We start from the raw sequence: 27051 nt of genomic DNA on the forward strand, positions 1-27051 counted from the left end.
AAAGGCTATGCAGCTTCTAGTATATGGGGGTGAAAAAAATCACTAAGATGTAGGAAAACAAGTGTTGTACAAGTAATCTGGGTTCCAGTAGTAAAAAAAGGAATCTATAACTTAAGGGATTTTTTTTCCTTTTATTGGTTTGGTTGTGCAGCATTACGGGAATTTCTCTGAAGTCCACTACTTAAGACTTACTGGTAACAGATATGGAAAAGGTGAGGGAAGGAATTAATTGGTACATTATTAGTTTCATTGCAGTTGTACATAGAACTGTCAACAGTGGTAAAAAAATAAAAATAAAGTATCTGCTTTGTTCAGAAGAAAGCAAACACCGATCAGTTTGAGATACCTTGAAGCCCCAAGCCAAAAACGCACTCTAAATGACTATTCCATTACTTAAGAATGAATTAAAAGAAATATCAAGTAACTTTTCATAAAGCTTACGTACGTAGATGGCTTACTACCACCCACACGGCTCTGGACGTAGCCTACAGGCAGTTTTAGTCTGTATCAATGAGAGCACAGGTGTACAAAACCACAGTGACAAAAAACCCTCGTCACGATGTGTTTTGAGTTTTCTATGTACGACTGAGACTCTGAATGCACGTGGAGGCAAGTACGTCACGAGAATGAAAATTAGAGCAGTCTTTATACACTGCTAAAATACACTTGTGACTTTGTTAAAATAACCTTTAAAAAGTTTCATTCTCAAGCAAAAGATGTCAGAAATCATGGATCAAAACGTCTGCTTCTGAAAATCTTCCCCAATTTAGTTAAAATTATCTTCACTGTGTCCTTTTCTCATCATCATTCCAAGCACCCAATGAAACATGACATTTTTTTTGAAATGGCGAGCCACATGAACATTCCTTCCTCAACAGTTTCCGAAGTATAATGCCCATTGCCTCTCCTCATTCAAAAGTAACTGCATTTCCAAAAGCAAGGTTTGCAAGAATAACCTATGCATGAAGAAAAGGTGTTCACTTCTCAAGAGAGGAAGGGAAGGAGGGGGGGAGCAACCTTGTTGCTTTTCCAAAAAAAAAAAACAAAAAACCCAAAGAAACAAAAAAAAAAAACCAAACAAACAACAATAACAAAAAAAACCCACCACAAAACCACACCTCTGGAAAAGGCAAGTGAAAAAGTGACTACACAAGGTTTAGTGCATCCGACTGCCTGATCTTCTGTTACCAAGACAGTCTAAAGATACTCTAACAAAATCTGTGTTCTTAAAGCTGTGCAGCTCTCTTCATGAAATTACATGCCACCTGGAAACTTTAGAGAGATTAACTGCTGCAGGTAACTTATGGCTATAATTTTTAGTAAAGCAGATCTTTGATTAACAGAGTTGCAGCCAGGATGTTAGAATTTTTATGCAATTTTCTATATTAAAAATTTAGTCATTCTTGTGGTCTGTTTAATTATTCGTGGATGTCTGGACTACATATGTAGTAAGCAGGCGCAGGAATGCATCTATTATGCCATTACCTACATACTTGATTCAAAAGGTCTCCAATGCCTTTTTAAAACAAACAAAAAAAAAAAATTAAAAAAAATCAATGGAAACTATATTACTTGTTTCAGTTCAGTGATGCTGAACCACCACCAAACAGCAAGAATATAATTAACAAGTTAAGCAATCTGACTTTGGTGGTGGGGTGGGGTGGGGGGAGCTACAGGTGCTTAGTATTTAAAAAATACAGTCCTAAATAGAAGATATCACTTACATGAAAATTAAAATAATTTTGAAATATAAATGATCATTTTACCATTTCATAACTGCTAGAAACAACCACCTGTTTATGGGGAACTGAACTGAAAACAACAAATAGATATAATAATTAATGAGCATATCAGAATTAAAAATATTTTCCTTATACAAGTTATTTAAAATTTAACACCTTAATTCTTACCCTTCTGTACAAAGCTTGCACGCAGTTTTAAGTAACATTCTGACCATCCTCACTACCAAAAGGAAGTGTTCAAAGCAAAGATTTGTACACACAATAAGCATTTTCAGATTAATAATCTATCAAAGGGAAGAGTTCCTTCAATCAGTGGAAGAAGTAGTTTAAAATCTTAAAAAGGGAAGGGGGGGGGGGGGGGGGGGCGGGGGAACAAAGCCTTACATGCTAAATACCAGCTGTAGGTACCTGTATGTAGAATTGATAATTAAGGTATTCCTAACACACAAAACCAGCTCCCAGACAATGCTATAGCTGCTACAGTCCATGGCTTGCTCATCTGAAGTAGTGTCTTTGTTGCCACGTTTTACCTTTGTTCCAATACTTTTGCTTTTTGTTTATTTCTGATGTGCAGATACACATTTTGATTGGAGTATACATCCAAGTCTCAACCTTTCCTGCATCTGATTTTTTTTTCCTTTTACAGGGAGTTTTTTTGTTTTGTTTTGTCTTTGAAAACTTCACCATTCTGCATCCCCAATGGCTTTGGAAAATACATAATCTCTTCCATTAAGATTCATGATGCCATCTTTGAGATGAAATTTCCATTTGTTTTTACTTCTATGAATCTAAAAACAGGGAAAAAAGTTTAACTATTACTATGCATGAGAAATAGGTAACAGTAAGTAATATCATCTATAATAAATAAGTAAATCATAAGGGCAAGAAAAACTGAAAATTATTAGACATACATCAATATATTACTACAAATATCTTGAAAATCAGTTCTGCCTTTAGCTATGAAAAACAAAACCTAATTATGCATATAGCAGTATATTCTACTTTCTTTTCTTAAACGAGGGACAGCAACTGTCACAAACCCATGCAAGCACAAAAGCATTCCAAAATCCAAAGCATATAGCACATTTTTAGAGGTGACTGAAAAGAAAGGAGATATATCCACCTGAGCTGCCTTATATTCAATTAAATTATCTCTGATTACAACAGCCACAAAACTCACTTGAATGCCAGAAATCCCCATTTCAACCACTGTAACAGAAAGACTAGTATTTTAAACCAGCCCTGAAAGGGTCAAATGTTAAGTTTTAGCTGTTGGGGTTTTTTTGTTTGTTTTAGTATTTGCACCTCTTGTCTGAATTCCATTCTGCATGAAAACTAGTTTGACTATGTTATGTTTAGGTAGACAGCAAGCCTATTCAGCTTTATACTTGTAATGTTAGAGTTGGACTCCAGGTTACCAAAAATTTCAGTTTTGGTTAAAAGGCAAGCAGATTATTTACATAGTTTTCAGCCTGAAAATCTCTGTGGTACAAAATATGCAAGCTGATAAGAGAATATATGTACTAGACTTATGTTCTAGAATTTCTCCTCAATGGTGAGTCATTGCATATGATCTATGTTCCAGTTCTCACTGTGAAGCGTCAAGTGAGAGAAGTAACATGTCCAGTATTGGGAATGATGGCATGAATCTTCGATTTTAACCTACTGTCTTCCCAATTAAAATATGGGCCCTTTTAAGGCTTTGTTTGAACGAATTTTTTGATATTAAACTGTGAGATCAGTCAAGCTATTTGCAACAACCCAAGAAATACTACGACAGAAAAAAAAATAATAATCTTAGAATCATAGAATGGGTTGGGTTGGAAGGGACCTTACAGATCATCTGGTTCCACACACCCCCCGCCATGGGCAGGGGCACCTTCCACCAGCCCAGGTTGCTCCGAGCCCCATTCACCCTGGCCCTGAACACTTCCCAGTGATGGAGCATCCACAGCTGCTCTGGGCAATCTGCTCCAGTGCCACACCACTCACATAGAAGGGGAAAAAAAAATATTAAAAGAAGTTTTATTCGTATTCTGTTTACAAAAATATTCAATACAAAAGTAACTTCTTTTCTTCATGCCCATTCCCAAAAAGATACCACCTGACTACAGGAAGCAGGCCGACCAATGTGGTGAAGGAGATCAGAGAAGACACAAGGAAAAGAAACAGCTGTAGTATTGGAAGACTTCAATTATCTTATGCTTCCTGAGCATAACATCAACGTGCAGCACTGAGGGTGTTTTAGATACTATACAGTCGAGTCCTACTTCACAGAGAAACTAAGTCAAGAACCCACAAAACACACAATCCTTTTGTGGGTCCAAGACGGTGTTGTACAGGGCTTAAGTCAGAAAAATATCACCAGCACTAACAACAAATACACAAGACAAACATTTTTCCAGGGGTAATACATCATTGGTAAATCCACTAGAAGGGTGTTTTACAGAATTTATGTTCTTATGTTTAATTTAAAAATAAAGGAAACTGAACAAGATTCAGTCTGAAAGTAGAATAGTAAATTTTGCAACCCCCCACCCTCCAAAAAAAAAAACCAACCCAAACCGAAAAAAAACCATATACTGTAAGCACAGAGCAGATAAATACCTGCCACCTATCAAACAGGGCATCCAAAAGAGGAAAGACCACAAGTACAATTAAGAAGCAGAACAGCAAGGTATTCAAAGAAAGCAAAGATCCTTCAGAAAGCTGAAATGTTGTCCAAAGAGTAAAAGATTATCATAAACTTTTGCAAATAAAACATAAAAATGTAATTACGCAATCTAAAAATGTTAAGAAAATTTTACAAAGGGCATAAACACAAGGAAACCTCATTGCAAGGACAGAAAGTTTCACCATCTACTACACAGTGGTATAGAAAAAAAAAAAAGTAAAGTAGCACCAGAACAGATATGACCATAGCACTCAATCTATTATTATTATTGTTGCTGTTATCGTTGTTATAATTGTTGTTTATGTTGTTATTATTCTTATTGTTGTTGTTATTGTTTGGTCTGTGTTCACTTTAAGCTAAAAAGTCAGTGGCAACAGCAAAGAAATGAACAAGGAAAGGTCTGGCTTATATACTCTACTTGCCCTTCCAAATGCCATTCCACAAAAATCCCTCATCAGAACCATCTGAGCTGTCATAAGGTAAGAAGGAAGGTCCTCGGATGAATAAGTAACTGAATAAAGATGGGAAAAAAAGGGTAAGAACACTGTTTTACAGTGAAATGAGATCATTCCAGAAGAGATTTGTGCTAGCTGGAGTCTGCATGGTTTAAGAATTCACTAATCATCTGGAAAATGACAAAACGTCTCTGATGATACAAAAGAACAGCTACTGACGAGCTGCAGAACGAACGATGTTACTGCCCTAACTCATTGTGTAGCAGAACAATGGTGGCATTTAATGTATATGAAGGTAGCAAGGATGGAAAAAATTCCAACTTACATGGATAGAAAAAACAATGGGTGTGAGTTGACAGTTACAAGTCAGGGACAAGATCCCAGTGTTCTAAGACTTTTCCATGAGAACATCAGCTCTGTGTTCACGAACGAACTACTACAGAACATTGCTACACCACTTAACAAACTGTAGGTTCACCCGTGTTACGGATAGCTTGATCCTTCCTCAACCTTATCTACCTGTATCAAGTAAGATACAGAAGAATAAAACAGATCTGGAGAACACAAGTAAGAATAATCACGTTTGGACAGATGTACAAATAACAGCCAAGCGAAACATAGCTCTGATTTCAAAGAGGTGTTTGAGGATGGTTATGATGGTCTGCAATATCATAAAAGGCATCAAGAAAGAAAGAGGAAACTTCCAAATACAGAACTAGGAATTATGGTATGAAATTAATGGGTTAAAAGCGAGGTAATTCTTCAAACATCACATAATTCATTTATGAAGCTCCTTGTCAAAAGACAAAGTTTACAAGGATTCAGAAAAGAATCAAATTAATTTCTGTCAAATTAAGGAAAAAACCCTCCTCACAGAAGGATGGTGAAATCCTCTACATGAGTATCGCTACTTGTCTGCCCTTGTTTCATTGTCCCAGAGGCACCCACGTCAGCTGACGCAGGACACTGTGCACGAGGGGACTCTGCTCAGAACAAGTGAGCTGATCCTGTACGTTTTTATAGAGACAAACTGAACCACAATCGTTTGATAAGTGATGAATTCCTTTCAGAGCGCTTGGCCCTAGGGGTTAACGATGGACACTGTTCCCTACTGGGTTCACATTCTTAACTTTTAAGAGGGTGAGGAATTCAGAGCAGTTCATGTTGCTCAGCTTTAGCAGCTCCTAACAAGCTTTCCTGAGGGCTGTTTTGAGGTCCCTCACTATCCTCAGGAACTGCCTCAAAACTAACAAGTTTTGGACTGCAGTCTGGAGGAGACAGATGGCTGGAATGTAGATCCTGACAGGACTTCCCTGTATCTTGAATTCTCTGTTGAATCTGATGACAAGCCTAAGCAGAGTCTGGGCATAACTGAAGATTTTCTCATCAAGCCATTCTACATCATGTAGGAGTTTTTATTCAATAAGCTTACAGCTTTTTTCTGCTTTAAAAAAGATCATTACTCATTGTAGTCCAATTAATCTAACACAGGAAAAGAAAGAAAATCCACACTAAATAATCTTTCTGCATGTTACCACAGTAAAAGGGTGTCCAATATCCTCCAGACATTTAAAACAATTCCAGACATGGATGAATCCTTTTATAACCCAGGGCAAATGTGCAAGAAGAAATTAGTCATTACAGAGGAGGCAAGACAGTTCAGCAGAATTTAAAGCAAAATAAGCAAGTGTTCCACATTGCCATTACAGTAAAGAATGCACAGCACAGAAAGAGCCTTCTCCTGCGATAACTATCCTGTCATCAAGAAGAGGTTATTTTTAGTGATCACAGAACAGTTTTCTGCAAGTCTAAATCGTAACGACTGCTTCTTTCATTCATGGCTACAGCAAATGTAGAAACTTGCTTATAATAGTTCGCTTCCCCTGAACCTAGAGGACTGACCTTTTGTTAAAGGTCATAAAAAGACATGATAAAGAAAAAGAAAATGCAGCCAAATTTTTCTAAGCTTTACTCATTACCAAATTTAGTACAAATATGTCCTGCAAACCAGTTTTAAAAACAAACAATCGCTAATTCTTATATTACCATTCACATTATCATCTTTACAGATCTACCTGTACTTGACAGTCACAAATACTTTAAAATTACGACTTGATAGCAAGAACAGAGGAAGTAGAATTCTTGGATTCTGTTCCGGAGAGATTACCTTGTCATACTGGCACACAACAACGTTTTCTGTATCAAACAGTTCTTGTCCTTCCTCATCACTCACATCATCTTCACTGTTAAGAGGCTCCTGAAAGAAGCACATGATGCAAAAAGTTACGCTGTTTAGTACGATCAGAGCTGTTACCTTGATTACTCACATGAGGCTACAGTCTTGTCTATGAACTACAGGAGCTAAAACGCATCTGAGACAGGAATATTAGGCTTTCCAGCAGAGGGCTGATGTACATACACTTCCTTCCAGCCCTGCATCCTGAGAAGACATCCTTACCAACTTCAGTCTGGACCTTCAGTGTCCAGGCCAGATTCCAGGTGCTGCAGCCTTCTGGCACCACAACCATTCTTGCTCCTTTACTGTAAATGTTCTGGTGCTTGCAATTTGTCTTTACAAAAAATTTATCATTATGCAGATTTTCATTTTTCTATAGCATCTAAGCAGTGGAAAGGTGACGTTAGTCACATCACTCCCCGTGTGCCAATAAAAACAGACACTCCACGACCTAGTCACACTTGATGCACCACAAACAGAAACAGACCTCAACACATGCAGAAACATGGAGGGGGGAAAAAAAGGATGGTTTAAGATGATCTGGCATAGACACATCCAAAATAATTTCTCCAGAGCTCCTAGAACGCATTTTCATGTTCCTTAAAAATTACTTTCATTTTTAACTCTTCCTGCTAGCATTCTGTTCCAGCAGAAATTTGATGATTTTTTTTTCATCTCATGTACATAACAAACATTTCAAATGCTAAAATAACCTATATTAAATGCTGAACAACTTTTCTGAAGTCTCCTGTATGATCGTCATCTTCCTACCTATTCCCAAATATGTAAACTATCCTGGAGGAAATGCTAGTGAGAGAAGAAAAAGGTGTCCTAACCATCCTAATTCCTTCCAAAGTAATGCTGTAAGTGACTACAAAAACTTTACTCATTAAGTAACAGCTGATGAACAAACGTAGCAAAACCAACACGAGATCTCTGGCATGCTGATAATGAAGTCTTAGCATATAAAAAAAATCCCCAAGAACGCTAGCATTAAGGCATTGTTAAAGAACACTTAACATCTAAGCATGATGACCTATACTTAATAAGGCAATCATTAAGACATTCAAACTGACATCAATGCTGATCAATATTACGGAAAAGCGATGTTGTAATGGAATACTGTTAGACACCACTGTAGATGTGCTACAGAAAACTCGATTTTAACTCCTTGATAAAAATTAGAAGTTCTACCTGCATATACCGCGAGTGATACAGACTGTGAAATGCTACATGTGCTCCTCATTATTGGCATTTTAAAATAACTGGAAAGGCTGCAGAGAACTATGGAAGTGAGCTGACAGTTCAAAATGTAATGTAGGGATAGATTTAGGGAGTGCCAAGTTACCTGTCAGAGACTGAAATAACAGTACTTTTAACCAACACACACACACACACTGTTGGGTTTTTTTATTTCTTATTCTTTTGAGGCTTTTTGGTGCAACACACCAAACCTTAGTTAAGAACCACTGGCTCAAGTCCAAAACCAAGCAAATTCAAAGCCTGAATTAAGCACATATTGTTAAGAATCCAGCAAGTTATGAAGAACATACGCTTCTGTTCCTATCTCCTGATTTAATTAAATCAGGTCAGATGGGTCAGATGGGTTTCTGGAAGGTGCTTTATAATCAAATTTGAGTTCTCAGGTTTGCTCTAGTGTAACAGAAAGCAATGGAATAGTCGAGAAAGATACAGGTCAGACCCCACCTAGTGGTCCCCGCAGCAAACTAAATACATGCTCTCCCTTTTGTCAATCTTCCCAACAACTTGCTTTTGTACACGCTCAGTCCCAAGTGGAGTCAACCGTTTGTTTGTTTCATAATTTCATGGCTAACCTCTCCATAACATCAGAAATATTACTGCTGAAGTTTTCAAAAAGCCATTCATGACAATGAACAGGTTCTACTGCGTCCCCAGTGTTCCCCCACTGCATTTCAAGGTGCTTTGATAATACAGTTTCCACAATTTCAACATGGGAAATAAAGAACTTGAAGTACAAGGACAAAAGTTGTATTCTCAACATTACTGGGATATAGTATAATTTGAAACATGTAATTTTCTTTCAAATTTTGCAAAAAAACCGAACACAAGCATGCCCCAGTCTTATGAAATAATGTTAAGTTTACCTCTTCAACTTGGCCATCTTCACCCCCATCTTTTTCTTTGTCTTCCTCTTCATCATCATCATAGTCTTCTTCCTCATCTTCTTCTTCTTCAGAAGATGTGTCCCCTGCTCCATCAACTTGGAGCACGAGTGGTGCTTGCGGTTGTGCCTGTTGTTGTTGTGGTTGCTGCTGACCAGCTGCAGGAATCTGTGCTTGAGCTGGCGTAGGGGCAGCCACTGTTGTAGGTATGACTTGTGTTTTATTTCCTGTAAACAGGATCTGCTGGGGCTGAATAATCACTCCTGTCTGCTGGGAAATCCCTCCAGGAAGAGGAGCCAAAACCTGATGGAATATCATTGCAAGTACTGTGGCTGCTAACGAAACAAGACTACCACATCACTTATCAAAAACAATTAAAGCATTATCAATCTGACTTGCACTAATCTTCAATAACATACCTTCTTTCACTACTCTGTGTTCGTTTTCTGCATTTTGCATTGCTAAATATAAGAAAACTTACTGTTTTTCCATCCTAAAACACTAGCACTACCATCACACTTGAATTCCAAGTAGAGCAGAAAAACTGTTCAAATTCAAGTAAAGATTATTTTCAAACCTTTTCTATAAAGCATTTAACTTTCAACTCTACAAATTGTTATTCATGCTTTACACTGCAGAACTGTGACACAAGGCTAAATTCAATGCTTACACAGTCTGGACTCAGTTGACCTTGTAGGTGAACAAAAATCCTTGTGTGTTTACTACTAAAATAACCAAGGCAGATGTGCATGTTTCATTTACGTATTTTCTTCTACATGTTATGTGACACTGAATCATTTTAACCAATATGCATGTTTTTTAAGGATGTATACTAGGATTATGCACATAATATAGTTGTCATCAGGGGATGCATGGAAGAAATTCTAAACTGCAGACAGAATTCGGCAAGAATAAAAGTGACATTGAAAATGACATTTCAAAATTAGCTTCTAAAACCACACTTATTAACACAGTTCTTTTTGTGTAGTTTTTGTTTTTTAAATTACTATAATGTTTTTCTTTCAAGTGTACCTATTCAAAAATTTTTCTTTACCTGCTGTATAACAGGTGCTGGTACTGCACCAGGCTGCATTTGCGGTATCACCTGCTGCTGTAGAACAACAGGCTGCTGTGGTTGAATGATATACTGAGCTCCATTTGCAGTTCTAACTACTTGGAGGATCTGGCCTGTAATAAAATAATTATCAAATTAATCAAATGTAGAAATTGACTTTTTAAATTATCTTAGTTTAGAAGCTTGTTTCCCTGAAGAACACCAATGACGATTAAAGGAGAGCCATTTCTGTTTCACTTTTGTGAGTGAAAAGATACTATGCCACAGTAGCTGTGTCAGAAACAAAGAACTAATAGGATTTTTACCATCTAAATACCATCATGAGGTATGCAATCCAAAAATAAATTTGCATATGCAAGCCAAAGTGTAATCCTTTAACACAGCACAGCATTTTAAATATTAGCTCCCACTTATGAACATACCTCATGTTTCATAAGATAGATTTTTACAGCGAGACAAAGGAACACATACCAAAATAGGAACACAGGTATTCACACCACAAAAATTCTACCCACTGGTAACACTGGTATTTCCAGGGTCCTCTCAGACGATGTCCCTTCCTCAAATCCATTTCCTTCCAATTACCACATTACAAGAAATTCCTCTATGCCTAACTTTCTTTGCAATATTATTGCGCAGTCGCCTTTTGGAAAAATCTGTCCTTATTATCCACCTCTCCTTTCTGTTCCCATAATGCCTGCACTCTATATCCTTTTATTATCCTATAGCTTTATCATTTTATACTTTTCCTCACTTCACAAAAGTCATCTAAAACTCACACACCTTTGGAGACGGCCTCTGACTCAGACAAGCAAAAGCTAAGACATATTCCAACATTAGGTTTTCACACTTCTAATCAGAAACATGGAGAAGGAGAAGAAACTAAACTACATAATCCTGAACTTCATAAGTTTCCCTCAAAGATTGATTTTTTTCCCTGTTCTCCCTCCACAACAATATGTGAAGTCCTATTTACCAAAATAACTATGCATATCTGAAGGAACCCCAGCTCCTTGTCTAAGAAAACATACTATAAATACTTGTAAGGGGGAAAAAAAAATTATGACCATAAGAAAAGTAACAAATAGGAGCTGCAGATCATTCTACGCTATGACAAACATAGATTTGCTTCCTTAAAAATTGGGAAGAATTTCTAGAACAGCTAGACATTTAAGTCTTGTTTCAACCATATATCTATTAAACATTGAAATGTTAAAAGCAGGGAGGTTAAGTCTCAGGTGATTCTGAGCAGACTAGATGAATTGCTCTGGCAAAAACAGCAACTGATTCTAGAAAATGAGGTTTCACAGATCTTCTTTTACTCTTCACACAGAACAGATCTAGAAAAACCAGCGTAACACAGAAGTACATGAAGCATCAAATATGCTGTTCATAAAGTAACATCTAATAATATTCTAAATGGACAGCACGACAATATTTAAAAATGATAAATCTAAAATAAAATTAGCATTGCCAGCAAAATTAGAAATTCCACTGAGTGTGCTTAGCTGGTACGAGTAACCTGAAGATATTCCTCATCTGAACCCACAGATGAAGCGATCCTGCTCTTTTATAACCAGTCTAGTATCTGTGCTCAGATCATGCATCGCAAAGCTCAGGAATACGCCAAGGGGAGAGACAGAAATGCCTGCCTTCTTGCTTCATGTGCTTCTGTGAGAAGCCGGGGAAACTTGCACCAAATCTAACCCACACCACCATTAGGTCAGAACCACAAGGTTCCTAAGACCAGCAAGTCAGTGAGCAAAAGAATCCAGGAGTCCAGCAAAGAGGTTGCACTACCTTTTAGAGGTGGATTCCCAGGTTCTGCTTTTTAACAATATAAGGCAGGGAGTAAAACCCCCAGTTTCTCCCCCCCAGCACCCTCAAAGCCATTGAACCATTGTTGGATCTCAATGTTAAGACAGTTACCTGAATTTGTAAGTATCTGCTGAACAGGAGTAACGCCAGCAGGGAGAGCCAATGTAGCTGCGGTGGCTGCAGCACTCTGAAATACAAGAAAAGCTTTTTAACCACAGACATTAGTGTTTCATCTCACGACACACTACCTGAAAATATGTACCCTTTTACTGCCGTTTACAACGTTTGCACACAAGTTTCTGCAGCTATTGAAATGCGGTCATTAATCAACTGCACATTATACGACACACAAAAATTATCTTCCTTCTTCCTTAGTAGGAAGAAAGTTGAAGCAACAATCACTAAGTGTCATACCTTAACCCAGCTCCATGTGGTTTCTTGGTTTATCTGCAAGCTCAGCAGATTTTTTTTTCCTCCTCTGCCAATCTAATAGAGTCCAACACTGGAATTGCTCATGTGGCAATTTTACTTACACTTTTTCAAAGCAGCTAAAGATACGAGCCCACAAATCTGAAGAAACATAAGGTACTGAAGCAACAATCATGTCTGCCTGTCTTATTTTCACAAGGAGTAGTAATCAGGTTTGCACTTTTCTTCACTCTGTAAATGATTTGCATTTCAAGTCCCACATACACAGCTCTCTTGAGTGAATATACGCACACAGTGTACACTGACTGTTCACAGAATGACTGATTTTTTTCTCTCAAGACAGCTGGTTAGAAAAGAAAGCCGAAGATTCAAAATGGGTAATGATTTGAACTTACAAGGAAACTGAATTCCAACATCCACCACGGGAGCTCTGAACACAAAAATCTGCATTAGGTCCCTAACTCGCAGAGGGAGATAGACTTCTCCAGAGGGCCTCTCCCTTTCGAGGGTGTAACTGGAGCTGTCTATGGAAAAGCCTCCCTCTCCCCGCTAGAAGGGAACCATGGCCGATGACTCTTTGCTACTGAAAGGATTTAAACTTTATTACTGAGCAGAGCACGTACTTCCTGTTCGTAAGAAACATGATCCCCCCATATTGGCTGGTCAATACAGTCATTACAACTGCCAAAATTAGGGATCGCCAAACAAAACTGAAAAGCCCTTGTCTGCATCCTCAGGTCCCAGACAAAGGCAGGCGAATAAACTCTCATCGCTCTCTGCCTTCCAAGGGATTCAAGGTCTGTCAGATCCATTCTTTAATATCAACTTAAATGTTTCTAATAAATTCACACAATAATTCCAAATCGATTCTGTAGCTATTTACTGAACGGCAGCCTTCTGCAGCGTACAATTCATCTACATTTTGACAGCAGCAGAGCTTTAAAAGCATGGCATTCATTTTCGCAATACCCACCACCAAGAAGATCTAAACTGAACGAGACAGAAGAAGAATGTTTAACTGTTGGGACTTGGAAGTTAAAAATCACACTGAAATGGCTGTAAAACATGTAAGAAAAAGGCAGACATTGACATGCTCTCAGCCTCTTGAGTAAATCACTCTAAGTAACGAAGTTCAGGTTCTTTCCTGTAGTAAGGTCAGCAGGTAACAGCAATGTGAAGGCTAAAAAAGCTGCTGCAGCTTTGACAAATCATGAAACTTTGTTTCATGTCCTTTTACCCTAAAAGTCGTAGGAATATAACAAAGTCTGGTGTTAATATACATTTTAACTTGTATTAGCTGTTGTTATCAGTGCCTTCTTGCAAGCATTTGTTTGTTTTTTTTAATTAAGTCATAATTTAAATTATGTGTTTAAAGCAAGATAAGATAACCAAAATTAACCTCTGGAGATAAAAACTGCAAGAAAAGTGTAAACGAGTAGACTCCATTTTAAATGCTATTACGGAATCAGTGAATCAAATTAACGTGATCAGAAAAGATGGATGTGAATTGCTAAATAATCTCTCATTTGATACAAGCTGAAGTTTCAGAGTAGTTGATACTTTTTCCTGCATCTAACAAACACAGTATGCTTCCATCAGTTAACAGTGCTGTGTTGGTATATGACAAACACATCGTCATGCAGATTCATACTAAAAGTATTCCAATTTCTGATTAAAAATAAAAAAGTTTTGGTTAAACACAATTAAGGCAGAGGATCAAGGTAAGTCCTACATTTGTTGTCAAAACTGAAGTCCTGGATTACTGTTCCTAGATTGTCAGTGCAGCAGCAAAACTCAGAAAGATGGCAGACAGCTTTACCAATGTGTTCTACACCACTTTTCAGCATCTGACAACTAATACCAGATTTGTGTTTACTATTTAATCGAAACAACTTACATAACAACAGTGGACATATGTATAAACTTCTGCTTTTCTTACCATGCCTGATGCATTCATGTGCGGTATCAGCTTGGAATCTGGTACAATAACCTGCTGCTGAGGTGCTAGAAACAACAAAAAACAAAACAGCATTTCAAGAAAACTATGCAGCTGGTCTCAAAATAACATCAAAGCCCAAGTAGCTTAGAAAGAACATCACCCAAACATCAGCTGAGCTTCATAACAAAACCAGCTACTGAACAGTCTCTAATCTTAATTAAGTTTTCCTCTCAATACAATACAGAACAGCAGCTCTGAGAGATGATACAGCTATTTTGGCTTTAAAGACCTTATGTCAAGGGCTTCAGTTACCCATTCTGACCCCAGGTAAAGTAAGATTTAAACTACCATTTCTGAAATTAACGGTGCTAGTGAAATGTTGATAAACTCGCTGATGTCCAGTAGCAAGAGTTCTCCAAACCCATCGGCTGACAGTGGTTAACTCTTACAACAGAATTAAGCAAGGGCTGTTGCAAGATGAAGAACATGTTAACAGGATGCAGCAGGTAGCCCGAGTTAGGTCCAGTTAGCAGAGCTGTTAGTGTAAGCTCATGATCTTCACTGTCTTTCTAATGTAGCAGAAGCAGATGGAAGTATGATCAACCCCTGCCCCAAACAACAAAACAGTTTTGGCGTGCTAAAGGAAATAGCTAAACTATGCAAACATCTGTTGATCATCTGTAAGTGCAAAAGCATCCAAGTCTATGCAACAAGCAGATTGCCAGGGCCAATATCAGTGGCAATAAACCGGGAAACATCAGAGCAATCTGAACAAAGTAATCATTGACAAGATGTTCTCCATCCAGTCCTAGAACCAAGGACACTTAAGAATGCTGGGGATAACTGAAGAGTTTCTGGAAAAGATTCTGGGGAGGGAAGCCCCACAACCTTGCACTGGGATCAGAGGCCACCTCCCCAACTTTCAGGGAACCCAGGGAAGGCCAAAGAGCCCAAGGAAATCTTGTGACCCTGTGCCAGGACCACACACAGGGCAGCAGGAATCACCATGCCAATCGTCCTGATCTCTCTCTGGGACCGCACCAGGTCACACAAGGAACCACTCTACCACCTCTCCCATGGAACAGGGAAGTCAAGGATATCGTAAAACTGCATGTCTGTGATTAAAGTGCTTTGTATCTTCATTTCATTTAGCCTCCACTGTCATTTGGTCATAAGCCACAACACTGGGTAACAATAACTTGGTTTCAAGTGTATTACTATATATATATAGTAATTTATATATACAGGATCTTATTCATCTCAAGAAGCTAACAGGAGGACAAAGACCTCCATATTAGTGGAGGGAAACCTGGTCAGTACTCACAGCTATTTAGCTAAAGAGCCACTAGAGGCCTTGGTAAGTAGACTTTCCAGGTTCTGCTGACTGGTACTCAAGCTAAAACACCCACAATATTTGAAGCCATGTGTATTTAGGACTCAAACTCAAAATTAATTTTATCCCAACACTTGAAACTGATTTACTTCCAGCTAAAATACTGTAAGAAGAAAAAAAACAAACAAACGTAACAGAACAAAACCAAGAAAAAATCCCAAAACAAACAAACCAACCCCAAACATGCACATGCACACAAAAAAAAAACCCACACCAAAGGAAAAAAAGCCCCAACAAGAGGTTCTTGTCACACTGGTTCTCTTCTGAGTTAGTGGTTGGGTTTTGGGGTTGGTTTGGGGGGGGGGGGGAGGGGAGCAGGGAAGTCATAGCTACTTTTGTGCCTCTGACAATGTAGGTTCCAATTCTCGAAATCTGATAAAGACTGAAGTCTGTGACTGACTACCACAGATAAATATTTTATGCCACAATGCTAATAGCACACTGAAAAATCAACTCAAGCACTTCACAGGTGGCAGATTTGTTTACACAGCATATTTATCTTAGTTTTCAAATGAAATTGTAATTAGTGGAAATGTTTCCCTTAAATTATTAACAGAAAATACACAAGACAATAATTACAAGAAGCAATACTGTTATGGCTAGCTAAAATACACCTTGAACATCCACACCTACACAGTGTGCAATCTTTTAAGACCACAAAAATACCCAGCCATTATGCTTGTCACTTGAAACTTGTTTAACATGAAAAACCATCTCCCACATATACTCAAGACTGTTATGCAAGTATTTTTCACATCCTAACAGCCACTTATGCTGAACAATAATATTTTTTTAAATTAATTTGCTCCTAATGACATTACTATCTCATGACTAAACTGTCAACTGCATATGTATATTGGCTTGAAATTACAGAGCTGCTAATGGGGTTTTTTTTACCGAATCTGAAAGTCACGTATTCTGAAAACACAAGTTACGTAGCAGAAGACCAAGAGAAGAATTCAGCTTTTCCAAAATCTTCCGAAGAATATGACTTAACACACATACCAAGATATTTTTCACCAAAATAGCTCTCTTGACCCATTAAATAGAGGCAAGTTGATACAAAGTTTAACACAAAGATATAAAGGTATCCATCAGATAAACATGTTGCCCTAGATTCAGAATATGCCACGAAGTTGGTCTAACTTGAGAGTCCTTTGCCAGAGAGATTAGAGAGTAAGGCTGACCTTGCTGAGATGCTGGAATAAGGACCTGCTGTGGCTGAGACTGCTGCTGCACAGTCTGCTGCGGCTGAGGTTGTGTGTGATGGTGGTGGTGATGATGCTGCTGTTGCTGCTGCTGCTGCTGCTGCTGCTGCACCTGCAATAAAAGCTGCTGCTCTTCTGAATGGAAGCCATCTACAGCCTTGGACTGCATCAGCTTGTTCTCCCACAGCTAATTTGGAAAAGGAAAGAGAAATCTCTGTGTACCATTTTTACTCAACAGGATTTGTAACAATATACAGACAGTATTCTAAAATCAAATTTGTTTTCACTGTTTATCTTGTGCCGTCTACTTAGCCCAAAAAGCCCTTAGGCAAATTCAGACTGAAGAGATAACTCCACAGAGGTAACGTTTTAAGAAGAAGAATTAAATATCCCTTAAGAATTGTCAGTCAAAGCTTAAGCTTTAACATTCTTTCTTTCTTCCTAGTGTGGAAGATTCGTAACAACCCTAACAGAAGCATGAATAAGCTGGTAACTTTTAAACTGGCATTCAAGTTTTCACTTCTCTACCTTCTTTCTTTCTTACCTCTTTAATCACAAAAATAATTACTACAGCTTTCCTCAAGGCATTTCTTCCTGGAGCTCCTCAATAAAAGTTGCTTAAAGACTACTGCCTCGTAACACACTTCAACAGAAACTACCAGTATACCTAAGATAGTGCCTCTGCACAAGCAATTACACAGTTCCTACCACACATCAAATTCAGCTTCTCCAGCCCTTCAGTTCTTAATGTCAGCTGACATGTCTCCCAAGAAAAGCCACAGATACAAAAAAGAAGCTCTTGCAAAAAGACAGCAACACAAGTACCCCGTAACACATCAGAGTCAAAAAGACTACCAGCAGCCAGGACTCCTGATTTGAAACCCTGCTTAGGGCTCCCCAAGCCTTTCTCTTCAATACTTCTTTTTCTTTCTTGTCTCTTTCCTCATTCAATCTTTTCTGACATCACTTGCAGAATACATCTGTGACACATAAAACAAGGTGCTTTTCTTATAGCACTCACTCAGTTTCCACCAAGCCAGGTCATGGTTTCATGGGGGAAAAAAAAGTGTTTACCTATTTGCATCTCAAAATTCCTTTCCCATTCCATCCATCTTTCAATACTTCAAAAGTACCGAGTGCAGGACATCCCACTTTCTGAAGAAGTCCTTATTCCACAGCCAAGATTAAGCAGGCACCTACTTTCCCAGTTACCTTTTACTTTATTTCTTCCTTTTCATTTTCCCCTGCCTTTTCCCTTCTGAAGTGCTTCTTTTACTCAGGAAGAATTTGAAGAAAGTCATAGAAGACTCAGCAGAGCTCATGTCAACATCCTGTCTTACTTCTGGACCCCCAGTAACAGCTGAAACCCACTGTATGTGAAACAACTCTGAATCTGACAGCTTCAGAAAAGGGTGATGCACCCAGTGCAATTTATTACATACCACCCCCCAGAAACAGTACTTCTGCAAACCACAAACCATACATGCAAAACTCTGACAACACAACTCCTCTTCTTCAGAAAGACAAAAACATCAGAGCAGATGCTATACTTCTCCTGCACAGAAACCTTAAGAACTGTCTGCTTCTAAAATAAATATATTCTCCCTTTTCTCTTTTATAGATAAAATGTTTAGGGGACTGAAATTACACTGTGAATTCGGATGCCTGCTGTTAGTTTATGTCAAGTTTGACACGCCAGATTAAGGAAAGTAAACAAGGTGAGCAGATTTCTCTATACAGCAGTGTAATTCAAATGGTATGGAGCTACAGAGATGCAGATTAATACAATGCTTAGCTACTTAAAAATTAGTAATTGTCTTGTGTACAACAGTAAGCAGATCTGAAAAAACAATTGTGGCACTGGTCTATTAAAAAAAACTTTTTAAGCTGCAACTTACTGTTTTGAGTTCCATAAGAACTTGTTCATCCACTCCTTCATCCAGAAAAACTTCTCTGACATCATTTATGACATCTTCAATTACAGACCTGTACAATTTAGGCTTTAAAAAACAAAAAGTAACTTTGTTTTGAAAGACATTTATCACTTTAACATTAAAGCAAGATTCCCCCCCCCACCCCGCAAAGAAAACAACAAACAAACTTGTGAAAACTCCCTTACAGAATACACTGCATGTTTCTGAGTAAAATACCCAAGGAGGGACACAGCTCAAACAAGGAGAAAAGGGAGGGGACTGTTTGCTATCTTTATTGCCGAGATAACTACAGCACAAGAGTTTTCAAGCCACAGGGAGTGTAATTCAAAACAGAGAAAAGGAGATTATTCTCCATTCAGTAAATCTGTTTCCTGCTTGCCAATGGACATACTGAACATGCAAAAATATTTGCACGTGTGCAAAATATTCATGTCAAAGAATGTTAAAAGCCCAAAAGGATATTAGATAAATACAGAGAAAAGAAACTTGTTAGTGCTTGCTAGTTGGAAAGGAACAAAGTACAGCTCAGAATGATCTCAAGCTGAAAAAGTTGAAGGCTCAAAAAACTGGAAGCGTTCATGTGGATGTCCTGTTCTCCCTTACACATCTGTTTACAGAAACTATTGAAGACAGGGTATTAGGCCAGACATACTTCTGTTTTCAATCAGTACTTATGTTTTCACATTAGGAATTTTTCAGGGGGAAATACTACAAATACATTATTATTCTATTACGCTGATTTCATGCCTGAACTGTCAATGATAAAGTGAACTGTCAATTCACTTCAGGCTGCCAAAACAAGTTGTGGAGTCTCCATCCCCAGATACTCAAACGTCATCTGAACACAGCCCTGGGCCATCGGATCTAGGTGGCCCTGCTTGTGCAGGAAGTTGGGCAAGATGACCTCCAGAGGTCCCTTCCAACCTCAATCATTCTGTAAATTTTAAAATGCAGGTACAGTTTTAAAAGGAGAATGCAAATACTTATCCTTACCGATTAAAGCACTAAATTTAATTCAGAGGACCACAGGATAACTACACTATGCACGTGCTGTACCTTTTAAACAGTACAGCTTGGACCTCTCTACCTACACGTGAACCTCAACGGTATGTTGGCTGGGTTTAAACATCTGTGCTACTTCCAAGGTAGCGACTACCAGCTCTTAATTAGTAAGTTGATTAGTGTTGATCATTCACTAATTAGCGCTGATCAATCTGCAGCCTGTGAACCGTATATACCTCACCGACCAAGGCTGTTCCTTGGGCCGGGAGCAGACCGTTTTAAACTGATCTGAAAGTAGCAACAACTTTCTGCAAGTCCACATCTTTCTCTACCTCGTTCCATAAATTCCTTAAGCAGTAAATCACAAATGAAGCCACGAACACCTCAGATATGCGGTATACACGCAAAACAATCACACAGCAGGTCTGGCACCCCAGGAGGGCTGTGCCTTTTAATACACACGTAGAAAACCTGCACCAAGCACATGCAGTTAGCCCAGCAGTGCTGGAGCTACACAAATGTACTGCATGCACTTGAAATGTTTATTTTATGCATACGCAGTTGCTTAACGCATCCCAGAAGGGTTGAATTTGTTACAGATATGCTAAAGATTATATTGTACACACGTTACGGAATTGTTATGCCTATGTTATGGAATAACGGAGGGGGAATAGCAGCACATGATTTACTAGTCCAGGAAAAAGCTGTGTGGCCAATAAGCACCAAGAAAAGCTGAACATCTTTACTTTTGAATGTTAAAACAAAACGCCAAACACACAAACCCAAAAACCTAAAAGAAATGCACTGGTATTACAAGGGGAGAAAAGAACCAATTTGGAAGCCTGGAACTAAGTTGTCTGATGGCTGCTTATAGTGCACTATGCCCTGAAGTGTTTAAAACAATCTCTGCACTGGGGCCTGCTCAAGTGATTTTTCTTACACAAAAGCCAACCAACCAACAAAAACAAAAACGAAAACCAAACCATGGTAAAAGATAAGAGAAAAATAAAAGCCAGAAAAAACCAACAAAACCCAACATACCCCTCTGTTATTGACCATGCATCAATATTTTGGCAAATGGCATGCTATCAGCATCCTATTTTTTCATCATTTTACATGTTACCAGTCTGCCACTTTTCAGCTTTAGAACATGCTGCTGCAAATGAAGTAGCTGCAATGTTAGAATTCATCATCCTTTTTTCCTTGTCTCTTAAAAAAAACTTTCTGGCCTCAAGTAACAGAGTAAATTTGCCAGCCTTCAAAGCTACATTCAGAGCATCTATACCCAAAATTTAATTTCTCCATACCAGACTACTTGCAGATCTTTTTCCTTCAAAACAATAGTGCATGCTCACCCACCCAGGCTTCAAGCACAGCATTATTTGTGCTTACAGAGACACTGGAAACAAGACTGTCAAAGCCAGACTACTCTTGAGTTCTAGTACTTTAAATCTGTGAGTAACTCAGAAATGCCAAGCATCATTAACAAGATTATTTTTTCACATAGATTTAATTCACAGCAGATGCAAAAAGACATTCTACTTAATGTTATTAAGCCCTATTATTTCTGTAATTAAACAGATTGCATAAGGTTTATACCATTCAACCAGCGCAGAAATGCTACTTAACCTATTCTGTATAGTGTTTCTTATTGTATTAAAAGCATCTGTTTCTTAATGCCAAAACCACATTCTGCAAACAAACACGCTCAACCTCAAGCGCGTGAGTTACTTTCCTTAAGTCAAGAGAACTACCTGTATATCTGAAACTACAATCGAAATACCCTCACAATGGAGACTGTGCTTTCTCCTTAAATCATCTATTAGGTCCACTTTTCTAGTAAAACATATTTTACACAAATAGGTCCTAAAAAATTCCAGCAGCAGTTATCTCCTCAGTCAGGCATTTTTGTGAGGTTTATTCACAAAGCCTCCTCAGCCTATAAAGCCCTAGGAAAAAAAATCAACATTCAGATACAACAAACTGACCCAACAGCCCCAACAGTCTGCTTGGGAACGTTTCCTTTTTCCCCTAGGTAGTAAGGGGGGGAAAAAAAACTCAAGCAGCAGGATGCTGGTTTCTAAGTGTCCAGCATTCGTTTAGGAAGAGAGCAGAAAAAGGAGGGTTATACAATAATAGATGTTCACTCTGCTGTCGATGCAGCGTCCTTCTGCACAACTTCCAGCAGCCCAAGGAGGTGGCTGAGACCCCCTCAAAAGACAGCAACAGCACCACTGGGGTGCAGGGAGCCTGGTGCAATGCAGGTTAACAAAACCACAAGCCACTTGTACATGCACGTCTCTCTCTGCATGAGCCAACACAGTGACTGGATCTGAAGATGGGTCAGAATTTTTGGACGCTGTTCTAATCACGCAGTATCACAATATATGAAACATTCGTGGCTGTATGATTAGAAGGAAGGGAACAGAGAATAGCTGCACACTTATAATGAAATTATGTCCGATTTTACCTATAGATGTTTATGTATCACTCAGAAAAATCCTGTCTAGTTCAAAACAGTCCCTTGTGTACATTCCTGCTGAACATCCAGCCCAGGTGGATGCACCACCTCCCGCAGTGGGAGCAGCAATGCCTTCAAGAGCCCTCCACAGCAGAATTTTGAGGAATATCACAGAATGCTTTTTTCCTTATCTCAGCAGAGGCAAATCCTGTAAAATTACAAAACCGCCTTAAGCCCTGGTCTTTAAAAGGAAGCACACTGTACTGTTTTAGATATACACTAAGTGTTGGCTTTAAGCATTATTTATACGATGCTCAAGCTGTTTATACAAACCACCTAAGACTCTGGAGCTGAATGACAAAATTATTTTCATACGCTGCTTACTTAAAAAATAAACATTGGAACACAATTACTGAACAAATCTAAAGATGGGACAGCAGGTGAGTTATGCTTTCCAGTAAATCTCTGCATTCAGTAAGAAAAAGCAATGAGAACATAATGGAAACTTTAAAGATTGCTATTAAAATAATCATGCTTTCATCTGGTTTATATTAAAGTGCCTCCCTCATAAAGAGTACATTGCTGTAAACTTCAAGCTCTTTTAAAAGCAAAATACTCAAATCACTCTTCAATAAACACTATTCCAAACACTTACTATAGATTAAAGACAACAATTAAAATTCCTGATTTATTAGATACAACCACAAACACATAGAAGATATTTGAAATCTAGTACTTCCCCCTCTGGGAACATAAGGGAACGATTATATTTCACTTTCTCTGTGCATCTTGTAAAGAAAACTCCCGAGTATGGAGAGACTGCTACACACGCGCACACACACACACCCCCCCCCCCAAATCCGAGGAGCAACCAGTCAGCTATTTTAAGAAATGCCTCATTCCTTTAGGGGCTTAGACTTCCTACATTCCTTCAGTTTCCAGGGTACAAAACCTGCATCTCTCTGTAATTATTACCACAACACCTGGCATTTCAGCAGTTTGGGTTTCCAATAACGAACACATTATGGAGAGAGATACCACAGCACGCTTTGTACATTTGACAGCAGTTTGATCCTGGTTGCTTCTGCAGTTATCCCTGAAATGTCACTAATCTTTCTCCTGTCTGTGCAGTTACAGCTGGAAGCTAGCTGGATGACAGCTAGAAAAGCACACCGTAAAGGTAACTCGTTTTAATCGCAACTACGTCAAAGATGCATGTAAAAAGAAGTAACACATATAATCTACGTTGCAAGCATGGAAATTTCAGCTGTTTTTGCATTGTCATGGGCTATTACAAAAGAATTACCTTTGTCACCTACAAAATCTTATACTGCACATGTGACCGTTAATGTTTTATATTTGTCCTTTATTAGGAAAAACAAACTCCTAGCGATCCCAATTTGATCGGATGCTGACACGATAGTATTTAACACACTAGACTGGATGTCTAGCTTCCTAAAGTTCTCACCTGGTTACAGGATTTCAAAATGTTTGTATTCATTTTTGGTAATGCCAGGGCAAGCATCCTGATCCTCGCTGCTGAACGAGACCTGAATTTGACAAAGTTGCCCATGTGCTATTTGCATGGCAAGGTTTTAATACTAAACCGAAATATTAGCCTAAAGCGTACCTATTTGAAGTAGGCTCATTCTAAGCTTGGCTTTTGCAATTCCAAACACAACGTTCAAACACAGACACCTTCCAAGAGAACTTCACGGAAGTTATGCCGGTAGTGAAATACAGCCAAGAGAAAGGAAATCTTGGTTCATTGTTGAATCCAAGATATTTACAAGTAGCTTGGTGATTATTCAATATAGATATGTATATATTTTGGAATTCAGTACTAACTCAGTCAAAAAAGAGAAGCAAAACCTCTGATTTACTGTACAGAAACAGATCCCTCTGTCTTGTAATCAAAAAACGAAGTCAAAAGTTTATAAACAGAAGGACAACTAACAGCTTCACATCACACACGTTTGATATGCATCCTACTGAGTAACTGCCCTGCACATAATGGCTGACTGCTTTCCTAAAATTTCCCAATACAAAACCTTACAAAATATCAAAGCAACGATGCTACTTTGCAATTGCATGATGCTAAGTTGCAGGCAGGTCTTCAAAATTTCAGGTTTGGAAAGGAAAACTAGGATGCAATTTCTTCTGTGTCGCTGTTCTGTGGCTTGCTAAACATTGCAATGCAACCCAGTATTAGTGAAAATTCTAAAACCTGTGCTCTGCCTGGATTGTTGTAAAGTATTTGTACGCTTCAGTCCCCCAAAACACACAGAAATCATTGAGCAGTATCTGCAGCCCACAACCTGTAGGCAAAAGTAATATTAACGTTACTTTTAGGGCGACAGCTGTAGTCAGACCTTGGGAAAGCACCATAAAATCAGCACCACATCCCTCCTTGATGTACTGGGTAACAACCGCTTAAACTCTTAACCTTCCCCACCCAGGAGAAAAACTACTTCGAAGAGCTTAGGGGAGCACTAGCTCTATCTCTATGCCGGGGGGGGGGGGGATTTTAAAAAAAAAAAAAAAAAAAAAAAAAAAAGGGCGGGGGGGGTGGGGGTGAGAAGGAAAAGGTAAACGGTTCCAAAGGCAAGAGAGAGAGGATGCAATGTGTCTTTGTGCAATGCGTAGAAGCACGGTGCCCGGGAGGGGAGCCACCTCCGCCCCCGCCGGAGCGGGGCAGGCAGCCACGGCTGGGCACGGCACGACACGGCGGGCGGCCAGAGCCGGCTCGCAGCCCGGCCGGGATGCGAGGGACACGCCGCCCGCCTGGCAGCCTCCGCCGCGGCCGCATGCACCTCCCAGCCCGCGCTCCGCGGCTCGCTCCCTATTTAAAGGCTGATGTGGTGTTTAAATGGAGAGGCGGTGACGTGGGGCTGGAAAGCACCTTCCCATCCGAGCAGAGTCTATATTAGAGAGCGGCAATAGCTCTATATAAACAGGGCAGCCACAGGGAGGAGGAACACAAGGAGCAGGGAGGCAGAAAGGCAGGGGGAAGCCATGATGGATCTGAGAGCCACAAACAAGGGGGCCGAGCCCGCCGCCGGGACGCCGGGTTTGTCTCCTCCAGCGCTTCGGGGCGGGGGTCGCGGCCGGGGGGCGCGCAAGGGGGCGCGGAGCGGAGCGCGGCAGCCGGGGGGTCGGCGGCCGCGCCGGGCTGTGTGACTGCTTGTGGCGGAACCTCCGTGAGCACGAGTGCAGCAGCCAGCCACCGCCGAGGTGCAGAGAGCACGAGAAGGGACGGGGGGAGGTCTGGGGGTATTTTTTTTTTTTTGTCTCTTTTTTTAAAATAAATACTGCCCCGCTCGCCGGAGAGAAGTTGAGGGCTTGGCCGGTCCGGCCGGGCTGGGATAAGTGCTTTGCAACCATCGTCTCCTTCTTACAAAGCAACATAAAATGGCTCCAGCGGAGCCCGGGCGGGCTTCGCCGCCGCCACAAAACCGAAACCTGGCTGGGGCGCCGCTTCCCCTCGCCCCGGGACGGCGGCGGGCCGGGCGGCAGCGCCCGCGCTTCCCCCACCGCTCGCTCCGGCTCTCCCCCTTCCCCGGGCGGCTCCCTCCGGCGGCGGCGCCCCCCACCCGCCGCCCCCTCCCCGCCGGAGCCCCCCAGCCCGCGGGCGGCGGCGCGGCCCCGGCCTTTCCCCCCGCGGGGCCAGCCCCCCCCACCCCCCGCGCCCCCCCCGCCCCCCTCAGCCGCCCCGCTCCCGCCGCCCCCCTCCCTTCGCCGCCGGGCGCCACAAGTTGGCTCCCCGCCGCGGGGGTGAGGCTGCCCCGCGCCCCCCCGCCGCCCCTTCCCGCCGGGGGCCGGGGCCGCCCGAGGCGGGCGGCGGGAGGGAAGGGAGAGCGGGGGAGGGGGCGGCCGAGCCCCCTCCGCCCGCGCTGCCCCCGGGGCCCCCCTCACCCCCCGACCCGGTCCTTACCACGGGGTTTGTGTTAGTCGAGCTCGCCATGTCCCGAGCCCCTCGGGACGCCCCCAACCGCGGGGGGGGGAGTCGCCCCTAAAACAATAAAAACCTGCCCGGCTGCGTTCCCCCCAGAGCCCGCGCGTCCCGCCCCGGCTCACGGGCAGACCCCGCGGCCTTGGCCCGGCCTCCTTCGCCGGCCCCGGGGCTGCAGCCGCCGCCGCCAGCCGCCCGCTCTGCCCGCTTCGCCCCTTTATATAGCGAGAGGCGAGCAGCTGCGCGAGCGGCCAGGGCGAGCGGGGGACGCGGGGGGGGGGGGGGGCAGCCAGGCACCGCGAGAGCTGCCGGCGAGACCGCGCCGGGCCCGCCGCCGTCACGTGAGGCGCCCGCCCCGCCGCCATGACGCTACCGAGGCGGAAGCGGCCGCGTGAGGCCCTGGCCGCTCCCGCGCAGCCGGGCCCTACCGAGGCGGAAGTCGGGGGGCGCCCCGCCCCGCCCGTGACGTCACGGCGCCCGCCAGGCGGGTCGGCGGCGGCGCTGAAGGGCAGGGCTGGCCCCGGGCTCAGGCTCCGGCCCGGGGATCGCGGTCCCGGCCGGGGAGGCGGGGAAGGAAGGCGCCTCAGCT

General features: G+C 41.1%; 1 protein-coding gene across 1 annotated transcript; it reads right to left on the reverse strand.

Annotated features, from left to right (window-relative positions):
- Positions 1 to 26729, reverse strand: GTF2A1 (general transcription factor IIA subunit 1). The gene is made up of 9 exons (XM_040601527.1): positions 26445 to 26729; positions 19012 to 19113; positions 17093 to 17300; positions 14513 to 14577; positions 12256 to 12331; positions 10306 to 10439; positions 9234 to 9554; positions 7039 to 7128; positions 1 to 2530 (listed from the first exon to the last, which is right to left on the reverse strand). The coding sequence occupies exons 1-9, from the start codon at positions 26472 to 26474 to the stop codon at positions 2423 to 2425; spliced, it is 1134 nt and encodes a 377-aa protein (XP_040457461.1). The 5' UTR covers positions 26475 to 26729; the 3' UTR covers positions 1 to 2422.
- Between the last annotated feature and the right edge of the window lie 322 nt (positions 26730 to 27051).

Source organism: Falco naumanni, chromosome 7, assembly GCF_017639655.2.
Source record: "Falco naumanni isolate bFalNau1 chromosome 7, bFalNau1.pat, whole genome shotgun sequence".
Lineage (NCBI taxonomy): Eukaryota > Metazoa > Chordata > Aves > Falconiformes > Falconidae > Falco > Falco naumanni.

Excerpts from the sequence above, each read along its gene's own strand:
- GTF2A1 (XM_040601527.1), bottom strand. The coding sequence starts at position 26,474 with ATGGCGAGCTCGACTAACACAAACCCCGTG. Across the intron at positions 17,301-19,011 it reads TTCTTATGGAACTCAAAACA|CTGTGGGAGAACAAGCTGAT; the intron begins GTAAGTTGCAGC and ends TTTCCAAATTAG. Across the intron at positions 14,578-17,092 it reads TATTCCAGCATCTCAGCAAG|CACCTCAGCAGCAGGTTATT; the intron begins GTCAGCCTTACT and ends TGTTGTTTCTAG.